Source organism: Tupaia chinensis, unplaced genomic scaffold (genome assembly GCF_000334495.1).
Source record: "Tupaia chinensis unplaced genomic scaffold, TupChi_1.0 Scaffold000270_1, whole genome shotgun sequence".
Taxonomy (NCBI): domain Eukaryota; kingdom Metazoa; phylum Chordata; class Mammalia; order Scandentia; family Tupaiidae; genus Tupaia; species Tupaia belangeri.
Window position 1 is genome coordinate 4,736,435 of NW_006159750.1, and position 11,642 is coordinate 4,748,076.

The 11,642-nt window shown below is 46.6% G+C and overlaps 1 protein-coding gene across 1 annotated transcript in view; it reads right to left on the minus strand.

Moving 5' to 3' along the window:
• The window catches only part of AKNAD1 (AKNA domain containing 1), a 52,488-nt gene that overhangs the window by 19,889 nt on the left and 20,957 nt on the right, over positions 1 to 11,642 (minus strand). Inside the window, exons 6-8 of the mRNA XM_006149503.2 lie at positions 7,049 to 7,182; positions 2,672 to 2,828; positions 160 to 293 (exon numbers count right to left, since the gene is read on the minus strand). Of these exons, the coding sequence (XP_006149565.1) occupies positions 160 to 293; positions 2,672 to 2,828; positions 7,049 to 7,182 (425 nt within the window). The remainder of the gene's footprint in view (positions 1 to 159; positions 294 to 2,671; positions 2,829 to 7,048; positions 7,183 to 11,642) is intronic.

An 11,642-nucleotide genomic window follows, 5' to 3' on the forward strand; every position in this document is an offset into this window, starting at 1 on the left:
GGTCCTGGTCCTTCCCGCGTTGCCGGCCCAGGCGGGGCGGCAGGGCTGGGGCTCTGCTGCGGCGGGAGCGGCCGCCCGGGCTGGGCTGCGCCAGGAGGGGCGCGCTCCTGCGCTCTTGCCAGCGGGGTCGCCTGCAGGGGTGGCGAGGCGAGGACTCACGTCTGCGGGGCCAGCAGCTCGCGGAGCTCCTCGGAGGATGCGGCCTCCTGAGACCCTGCTGCGGACGTTCCTGTCGCCTCGCTCGCACGTGAGCACCAGGCTGCGGGAGGGCGGCTAGGGTGCTCCTTGGGAATCTGGGGGAGCCACACAGAGAGCCCTACCGTGAGGGCTGCATCCCGCAGGAGGCGACGCCAGATCAGCTCAGCGTCCCTGCATCACCTTTACAGAAACGTAAGGACCTACCTGGTGTCCGTTGTCGCTGGACTTCTCGCCCAGCTACGTCTGAATTCCCAAATCGCCGCCTCTGAAAAACCTTCCCCATGTCTCAGCCCTGGGAACGCTCCCCTTCCGCGCTTGGTTACTTTGGGTCGTATCCCATCACTTACTAGTCTTGACCGCTAACACCCACGTAACGTGCTTGCTAGGAGCCAGATCCTGCTTGAAGTATTAAAGATATTAGCTTATTTAAAGATCCCAACAGCCCTGTGAGGCAGGTATTATTATGGCCGTTTTACAGGGGAGAGAACTGAGGCCCAGAGAGGTCACGGAGCTTTCCCAAGATCACAGAGCTGGTAAGGGACAGAGCCAGTATTTGAACCCTGTGGGTCAGAGGCATGCGGAATTTATTTCCTGCAGAGCATTTTTTAGAGAGGTTTTTGCTATAGGGCGCGTTCACTCGCCAGACAGAGAGAGACAGAGAGACAGAAAGCGAGAAATCACCCCCCCAGGGGGGATGGCCACGTGGCAATCCCTTCTCCTCCATTGTCCTCTCGGGATCTTGGGCACGCACACACACGCGCCCGGTGTGAATTTAAGCCACTGGGTCCGGGACACGAACCGTGGTGGACTACATGGGAGTCCCGCGACATAGCCATTACACCAACTGCTGGTCCCTGCAGAGCATTTTTAACATTCGGTAATCATTTGTTCATTGTATTTAAGTCTACGTCTCTGATACTAAATCTAAGCATCTGGAGGGCAGGTGGTTTGCCTGCCTTGTCTATACTGCAGCTCCAATACCCAGAAAAGTGGCTGGCATCTAGCCGTAAATACTGCTGGAAGCATGAATGCTGCTAGCAGTAGGCTGTCTTTGCGGGGCTACTCATCACCAAGTTACAGAGCCCATTTCACAACAGTCACTGCAAACTCAGGCCGGGTAAAGCAGTGCGGTGCAGCCTGAGGAGGTGCTGGGAGGATGGCCAGGCTTGTCGCTGGGCGCCCTTACAACACCGGAAGTTCATTCGGATTCAGGACAGACAGCACTGTGCACCTCGGACTGCCACAGAGGAACTGAGATGGGTCAAGGCCATGAGGCTCAGGTCTTCCTCCGCCGGGCATTCTACTCCTTACCAGGCACTCAGTCAGAGTCCAGGACACAAAGATGAGTACCAAGGCACGAAGACAAATGAGACAGGGTGCTGGGAGAACACAAGGCCAGATCAAAGGTCGCTGGGGGAGTGGTGGGGGGAGTGGGGGGCCAAGGATTATAGGTACATCGAGGACCTCACTCCAAAGCTAGGTCTTGAATGAATGAGATATTGCCAGGCATGTATGTGTTTGAGGAAGAAAATGTACTTTTTCAGACTCATTGTCCTCAGCTGTGACAAAAACCTCATTCGGGTTTTGAACAGCAGTTCCAGATTGTCTTCAAATAATTTAGTTTGAAACTAAAGAGTCGATAGAAGGCAACTATTTAGATGATTCAGTTGCTCAGAATTTTAATTTAGTCTGAAATGTCTGATAGTTGAGGATATCATGAAAAATGTAGAGACAGTGGTGACTGACTGGAACCCAGTCTTGCCTACACAGATAATCAAAAAGAACTTAAGAGAGGAAAATGCAGAGGGGGCACGTGGGAAAGAACCATTTCACTGAGTATGCTCTTTTTTCTTTAAAAGAGAAAGTGCAGGGTCAGAACTGTGGCCTAGTGGTTAAGGAAACCAGATCCCACATGGCCAACCATATGATTTGAATCCTGGACCTGAACGTGTGAAAAATATTCCCATCATCTGCATGTGCCCCCAATTCCAAAGGATGGAGAAATGGAGGAGAAGGGATTGCCACATAATCACCTCCCAATGGAAGTTCCTTTCATCCTCTCCCTCCCCCTCTGTCTCTCTCTGGTGAGCATAGGCACCTCTCGGCAAATTCAAACAAATAACTAAAAGACAGGAGGATAAAACTATAAAACAGAAAAAAATATTTCTTCCAAGCATGATTCACAAAAAGTTTGCTGTTTATCCAGAAAAAAATAGTTCTTCAACAACTAATCAGCTTAAAATTGCATATTATCAGTATATCCTAAACTAATAAGATATTTCGAAAATCAACACTTGAAATACTAATTTTTGAAAGCTGGTAAGCTGGTTCCATAAATAATATAATTTATGGGACTTCGGCGTTTACGTGAAATATTAAAAGAGAGCGCTGTAGATCCATGAATTAGCAGTCTCCACATGCACGCACGTCACGTTCCTGGTGTTTAAAGTTAGGCTGTGTGTTGCTGTATTACCTCATTTGAGGGTGAAGAAGCTATGGGTGCCAAGTCATCCAGGATGCTTGGAGAACTTGCAGGAAGACAGAGGGCTGATGTGTATTTGCTTTCATCGATCTTCTCTCTCACGTTTTCAAGGAGCATCTTCAACTTGAAGATTTCACCTTCCATTTTTCTAAGTAAACATAAATAAGCATCTTCTGGTCTGGGTAGGCAGCATTCTAATTAGTAACAACAGGTCTTGAATATAGCATTGATCTCATCGATCCACATTGATTAATGTGGCCTGTCTTCAGGCAGGAAGGATAACAGACACTGCCCTGACTGGCGTCCTGCTTACAGTTTCATTCCAAAGGCCTGAGCTCTAAACTCCACTTGCTGCCCATTAGCTGTGTACCCGTGGGTAAATCACTTAAGTTTTCTGGATCTCCAATGTCTCAACTAAAAACTGGGATAACAATGCCTTGCTTATCTGAAACTGATCATTTCAAGGCCCTCACAGCTCTAAGAGCGATGGTTCTATGGAAATATTTGTTATTCCAATTGAAAAACAGAAAGTGCATAAAATAACTGAATAAATTAACGAAGCTGCTCTCTATATGACTATATACACAAATATATATAAAGATATATTTTACCCAATGAAAAGAATCCATTTCCTTCAAATCCATTACACTTACAAAGCTCTACCTTGTATTAGACCACAAAGAAAAACCTCAAAAAATTCTAAAACATTCAAAATTAAACCACATACATTCTCTGATCACTAGAAATTAACAACAAAAAGGTAGCAAAAAAAAAAAAGCACACAAAAACAGAACAAAACAAAACAAAATCCCACATATTTCTAATTGGAAATCGTAACATTCATCTAAATTAGAAATAATTTACAAGTGGATGACAAATGGGAGAACATATGGATATGTAATGCAGTTAAAGTAGTACTCCGAGGAAAACTTAGAGTCTTAAAATGCATTATCAGGACAAAACATTTTTAAAAATCAATAAACTAAGTCTCTAAAACAGGAAGGCAGAAAATAAGTATTGAATAAATCAGGAAGCACCAGCTGATGACACAGCAGTGATACAATTGGAACCACATGGGCGAGGTCCTGGAGTCATCACCTAGGACCTCCCTGAGCATGCTGGGCATGCGTGATCCTGTGATCCAGACTGACTGACACTGAAGGTGAACTGTGGTGTGGGAACCGCTGTTGGAGATGCCTATTTCTTTTTTTCTTTTTTTTTTTTACTTTTTTTTGGGGGGGGAGAGGTTTTCACTATAGGGCGTGTGCACTCGCCAGACAGAAAGAGAGAGATAGAGAGACAGAAAGCGAGAAATCACCCCCCTGGGGGGATGGTCACACCACAATCACTTCTCCTCCATTCTCTCCCAGGATCTTGGGCACGCACGCACACGCGCCTGGCGTGAGTTTTAAGCCACCGGGTCTGGGATGTGAACCGCGGTCGACTACGTGGGAGTCCAGCGACATAGCCATTACGCTAACTACTGGTTCCTGGAGATGCCTATTTCTGCCTGCCTCTATCTTTCATGGAAAATATAAATAAATAAACTAAAAAAATAATAATAATTAGAAAAAGGAATTCATAAAAGTAAGCATAAATAAATAAAATTTAAAAGAAACTTATGCCGAGTACATGTGTGTGTGTGCCCAAAACCCTAGGAAGAGAATAGAAGAGAAGGATTTGCAGCATGATCATTCCCTCTGGGGGACTGATTTCTTCTTTCCCTCTCACTGTCTCTATCACTCTCCAGTGAGCACACGCACCCTATGGCAAAAATCTTAGAAAAGAAAACATGCTGGGCATGTGTGTGTGTTTGTATAATGGAATGGGAAAATGGAGAAGAAGGGATTGTGGTGTAACCTCTTCCTATTCATTGTTGTGTGCTTTCTCCCTCTCCCTCTTTCTGTCTCTTTCTGGTGAGCACATACATCCTAGGTCATTGAAGGGGGGAGAAAAGTAAAAAGGATTGGACAGTTCATCCAAGTGAAATGGGCAACTCTCTAGGAAAATATATATCTATTTTTTGAGATTCTTTTTTTGAGAGGTTTTGCTATAGGGCACGTGCGCTTGCCAGAGAGACACAGAGAGACAGAAAGCAAGAAATCACCCCCCAGGGGGGATGGCCACGCCGCAATCCCTTCTCCTCCATTCTCCTCTCGGGATCTTGGGCACGCACGCACACGCGCCCAGCGTGAGTTTAAGCCACCAGGTCTGGGACTTAAACCGCGGTCAACTACATGGGAGTTCAGCAACATAGCCATTACTGCTGGTCCCTATTTTTTGCTGTAAGGCTGAAATTTTTTGCTGGAAAGACAAAGAGGCAGAAAGTAAGAAATCACCCCCCACCACCACCACCAGAGTGGATGGCTACACTGCAATCCCTTCTCCTCCATTCTCCTCTTGGGATCTTGGGCCGCATGCACACTCACTTGGCGTGAGTTTCAAGCCAGCAGGTCTGGGACTCGAACCACGGTCGACTACATGGGAGTCCAGCAACATAACCATTAAGCCATCAGCTGGTTCCAGGAAAATATAAAGTATTAAAAAGAAGTAGGAAGGGAACAGCAGGTGGTGTGGTGGTTAGGGCATTGAATTCCTACACAGCTGACAAGTCCCAGACCTAGGGGCTTGAAAATCACAGCAGGTCTGTGTAAGTGCAAGCCCAAAATCCAGGAGAATGGAGGAGAAGGGAATGTGGCCTGGCCATCCCCCAGGAGGGTGGGATTTCTCACTTTCCTTCTCTCTGTCTTTCTGGTGAGCACACACGCCCCGTGAAACGCCTGCATGACTTCACAGAGCATTACGTTACTGCTGCATCATGGCTGGCCAGGAAGGTGTTTAAAAGAGCATAACAGCTGATAGAAACAAGCGACTAGTCAGTGAACCCGCAGAGTCCTCACCCCTACAGAAAACCATCTGCATTAGCCTTTGTACTCAACATTTAGAAAGTTGTTAGCATACCGAGACCCCTCAGGGTTGTGTGGAATTCTGTCCATTGCCACATTATGCCCAGGTGTGACAGGGTGCCAACCCGGGCTGTCTGCCTTTGCTTGTCCTGAGGTGCCTTTAACTGCGTTTGGGGAGCGGCCGGTCCCTCCCTTGCCTGTCTTGAAAACTTCTCCCATATATGGGATATAATTGCAGTTGGAACGCTCTTGATTTATATTCCGATTTCAACTGCCAGGCGCAATGTGGTCGTAACGGGGATAGAAATACGGCATTGCGCAACCTTGGTCTTAATGTGCTCAGAGGCCTGTCTTTAAAATGACTGCCAAAACAAGAGATTTCTTGGAAAATAAATACTTACTCTATTAATTTAAAACAAATAGCATAAGCATTTAGAGATTGTGTTTTTTTTTTCCTCAGAAGAAAAAAATAGCTTTTGGGAAACATCAATATTTAAGCCCTGTCCTTGCTGCCTAATGACTCAGTGCTGAAATTAAGGTAGACAGAGACTCTACCTTCATTCTGGAGAAAGGAAAATCGTACCGCAGCAAAAATATGTCAGGACACTAGTGCCAAAATATAAACCATTAAAATATTTTGGCACCAAGAATGATTCCATGTTAAAATACGCTGAAGAGAAAGAGCTAAACTTACAAATATTAAGCCTACTAAATGGATTGTTTTCATTCATACCAGGAAATTATATAAAAATAACCCGAGCCTATTCCTGGAATGCTGAAATACATCTTTGAATTATCTGGAGTGGAAAGAGAAGAGCAGGATGTTGCTTATGTCCGGTTAGAAACTCGAACGTGAGTGGGCAAAGTTCCTAGTGGGAGTCGTTTGACTTTAAGTGTTCACGTATCTTCTTTATCAGGATTTATGGATCCCTCAGCCCAACACTAGCCAACCCTATAATGATCCTCTCCTGTCTGCTGCCCCCTTATTGTCAGTGGATGGGAAAGAAAAGGGGAAAGGCAAGGGGGGGAGAGAAGAATCAGTCAGGGATAACAAAGGTAGGCATGGGGGAGAAATAGAAGTGGGTAAATCTGAGAAGAGAGAGGAAGAAGAGAGAGGAGAGATTTGAGGAAAAGGCCATCTGGGGTTTTCTGAGGTTTCCTTATTCACTTCTGAGGCTCAGAACAAATTTTACTGGCAGCCAACAAAATGCAAAATAGTACCTCAGTCCCAGGGCATAGCTGTTCACTTTGGCCACTCCATCCCAGCGAGGGCCCACCAAGGACACCCAGTAGGGAGTCCATGCTACTTGTGATGTAAGGCAACACTTTGCTCCCTGGGGGGACAGTTTTGGCTGACCACAGACCCGATCTGCAAGCACTAAGCCAAGCGGCCACATCAGCATCCCACCTGGAGGAGGTTGCCTTTGACCCCTCCACCTAACACAGCTGGTTTAAACCTGACCTTTCTGGATCAAAGTCACCGATGGTAGGGAATTCAAGCTTGTGGACTTGCTGCTGCAGAGTCAGATGCTGCTCCTTGTTGGCCACAAACTCCTGCTCCAGCAGTTCGAGATGTCCCTGCAGTTCCTCCAGGACCTGTAGCAGTGAGTCACCAGAATCATTCACATGACAGCATGCGTGCACAGCCGACCCTTGACTAACATGGGGTAGCGCTGCACGGGTCTCCTTCTACACAGATTTTCCTCAATAAATATTGTCAATATATTGTAGTTCCTTTGCCTTTTGATTTTTTTTTTTCCCATAGGATGCATGTGTTCACCAGAGAGGGACAATGAGAGGGAAACTGAGCGATCACCCCTCCAGGGGGGATGGTCATGCCACAATTCCTTCTCCTCCGTTCTCCTCCTGGGATTTTGGGCACTCACCCACATGCCCGGTGTGATTTTTTTTTTTTTTTGAGAGGTTTTTGCTATAGGGCGCATGCACTCGCCAGACAGACAGAGAGAAACAGAGAGCTAGAAATCACCCCCCAGAGGGGATGGCCACGCCGCAATCCCTTCTCCTCCATTCTCCTCTCAGGATCTTGGGCACGCATGCACACACGCCTGGCATGAGTTTAAGCCACCGGGTCCAGGACGCGAACCGCGGCCAACTACGTGGGAGTCCAGTGACATAGCGATTACACTAACTGCTGGTCCCCCGGGTGTGATTTTCAAGCCACCAGGTCTGCACTCTAACCATGGTAGGCCACATGAGAGTCCAGCACCTTAACCACTACCCCACCTGCTGGCTCCCCCTTACGATTTTATTAATAATATTTTCTTTTCTCCAGCTTAATTTACTGTAAGAATATAACATATAGTATATAGAACATACAAAATAGGTATTAACTGGCTGCTTCTACTAAGCAAGTTCAAAAAGTTTATGAAAAATGTATATTATTAAAAAAAACAACTGCATGGATTTCAAACACTCCTTAAACAAAAACACTTGTACTTAAATGCCATCTTCCACAGACTTTTTGAAGTGCCATGTATTAGTGGTAAGGCTTTCAGTCAATGATAGGCTATCAGTAGTTCAGTTTTGGGGAGTGCAAAGGTACCTGCAGATCTTTGACTACTCTGAGGTCTACGCCTCTAACTCCCATGTTGATCGAGGGCCGACTGTCATTGTTTCCACAAAACACACAAGGCAGGTGTACCATACAGTAGGGTCAGACAAAGCTGCTGCCGGTCTCCTAGCAGTGTCTGTTGTTTTATTCCAGTATGACACCTCAACTCTAGACACCCCAAGGGTCATCTTGACATTCACAACACCCTCACGGCAACCAGCTGAAAAGCACAGTGACTTGGGGTCTCTCTGTCAGAACCCTCACCGAGGACTGCGCTCCCTTAGTGGGGCGTTCTGCATCCTGTGTATTTGCAGAATGATTTTCAGCTTCCGAAGCCCTTTCCTGTTTCTTATCCTGTTTAGTCCATACCTCAATGTCATAAAGGTTGCAAACTAGATTCTATCATGCCAGTTTTATACAGGAGGAAAAGGGAACTCTAGGACATATCTCTGAAGCCACACAGAGCTTACAAAAGAACTGACAAAAAATAAAACTAAAAGAAGGAGGTGGGGTTGGCTCCATGATAGAGCAGTAGTGTGCTGCCTAAGAGAAGCCAGATCCCACATAGCAACCATGGTTCGAATCCCCAGCCCAGTTAGCCTGAAACATGCTGGGCACACATGCCCAAGACCCAAGAGCAGGAGGAAAGAGAGTACAGCACTACCTAACCCTGTGGAGAGAACTCATCTCTCTCCCACATGCACACATACTCGATCATGGATAAAGGAAAAAATAATGATCAAAAGGAATTGCCATTAGAGGCCTGGGGTTGAGGCTATGGACAGTTGGAGGGTGAAATGGGAAAGGAACAGCAGGACGGTTTGGGCAGAGCTGTGAATGGGCCTTTCAGATGACATCACTTGTAGCCTCGTGCAGGTCAAGGTCACGTGTTGATGTGTAGAGGCTTCAACCCCTTAGTCACTAAACAATCCCTGAGCACTGCCAGAATGTGACATACAAGAAACCGCACAGTCCTCAGTCTGGGGGATTTTATTATGTTGAGAAATAAACTGTGGATTAGACTTTGCCAAGACTCAACGGAAGGAGCTAGACCTAAGGCACTTCAAGGTTGCACTTCAAGGAGGGCCTGGGCCAGGCAGCTTTCATGAAAACGGAGAAGAAGGGATGCATTGGAGACAGATTGCCACGGGCAGGAATATAGCACCGAGGGTCACAGGATCCACAACAGGGTTCAAGTCCAGGCTCTGTCACTTACCAATTGCATAAGTTTAGCCATCTTGAACTTGATAAGCTTCAGTTTTCTCACCTATAAAATTACCTGATAGTGTGAAAATTAGGGAGAAAATGCATTGTACCAGGAATTTCAGTTCCTTTCTAAAAATCATTATTTTTTCCTTTATTCATGATAGAGTGCGTGTGCACGCACGTGAAAGACCACAGCGCATACTCTACGGAGGGTAGGTGCTAGTATTAACTCATATCAAAAATGAGTAAATGAAATTTGGATGCATCTGTCCATGGGATATAAAAATGGCAAGTGGGTAGCTGTCTTTCATGTTCCCTCCAGATTAACCCTCTGGCTTTGTCTGTGTCCCAGCTGGGAGGAAGGCTGACATTTGATCGACAGCACCAACAGGCTCCGTCATGCCCTGGCTTCGGTTATTTTCAGTCAGTGGAAGACAATGGCGTGAGGGGGAGTTGAAGAAGGGTGAGGTCAGTCTTTTTTTTCCCCTGATTTTCTCCTCACCTAGTCCTCCTGGATTGGCATTGTCCCTTGACCAAAAGCTGCAGTTCGTCAGCTGCTCCCACAACCTCGGCTACTCCCTTCAGCCCCAGTAACAGCTCTTCCTTTGCTCCTTTGGCCTGAGAGTAAACAGCTCCCACTGTTCCTCCCAGGAGATGGTTAGCCACCCCTTGCTGGCTTCCCTTAACCTTGTCCGCCCTGTCCTAAAATAATGTCCTTATTAAACTCTCCCTAATTACTCCTCTGGAATAAGCCATCAGGTCCCTGCCAGGCCCCTGCCTGCTACTATAAATCTCACAGACGGTGCTCACGTTTCTGGCTTGGAAGGTGGGGAAGAATATGCCACACCCAACTGGAATGAGGATTTAGGGAAGGCTAACAAGTTCAAGTGAAGATCTCGGTGTTGGACAGAGAGAGTTTGCTGTGAGAAGTGGAATATTCAAGTGAGACACACACAGACATTTGGAGCGATAGATAACAGGTCAGGACAAGTAATTTAATTTAGCTGAAAATGGCAACTACCATAATGGAAGCTAAGGCCACAAGAATTAGGTGTTCTAAAGGAAAGAGGACCAGGAGCAAAGAGAAGAAATTCAGTTATGAATTATAATTTACAACTTATGAGAATTTAAATTGTGTTATAGTTCTGAAGACAGGGCACAATTTCCCAGGCACAAACGTACCTCAGTTCTCATAATAACTGAACTAGAAGCTACGCTCCAGCATGTCCGAGAGTCTTACCAGTGAGTGGATCTGGGATCTTTGCTCTGAAACCCAAATGCTTTCTACTGTTATGCTGTTCAAGTTGAGCAGCACGGGGTTAGCCCGGTGTAGGCATCTTCCAAAGCTGACCCACATGGGCCTGGAACTCTAGGACAATGGCTGACCCTGTCAGGGGCCATGAATCCTCTGAGTCTCTGGCCCAGGAGGAATCTCCACTTAACTAACATCAGAAAGAGACATCCAGATAGAGCCTCTGAAGGCTGGTGCCTTGAAGCAGTTCTCTCTGCTTTCCTGGGCCCTTCAAAACTCTATTCTGCCAGTTCCTGAAATGTGGGCTTCTGGGAGATCTCTAACATACCATTCACTCCGGGACCCCTGCATTCTGGCTTTCAGATCCGCCACTTCATCAAAGGCAGGCTCGTGACCTGCGCGTTGCCAAACCTGACACATACCCTATTTCCCCTTCTTCCTTGAACATTCGATGACGTGGCTATTTTCCAATAGTCAAAACCCTCATTTCCCTGGGCTTTCCGGCTCTGCTGGTCCACATCTGCCCCCAAACTTCCAGGTCTTTCCTCTTCAGTCTCCTTTGGGAAACTTCCTTCACCTGTGCCCAGTTACTGTTGCCCATGATTCTATCCCTGGCCCTTTTTTTTTTCTTTTTCTTTTTTTTCTTTTCTTTCTTTCTTTTTTTTTCGAGGTTTTTGCTATAGGACGCATGCACTCGCCAGACAGACAGAGACAGAGAGACAGAAAGCGAGAAATCACCCCCCAGGGGGGATGGTCACGCTGCAATCCCTTCTCCTCCATTCTCCTCTCGGGATCTTGGGCACGCACGCACACACACCCGGCCTGAGTTTTAAGCCACCGGGTCTAGGACGTGAACCGCGGTTGACTACATAGCCATTACGCTAACTGCTGGTCCCTCCCTGGCCCTTTTCCAGGTCTCACTCTGCTATTTTGTCTGGGAAATTTCACACACACACACACACACACACACACACACACACAATCACTTCAACCCACACCACACAACTATGCCCAAATCCGCATTCT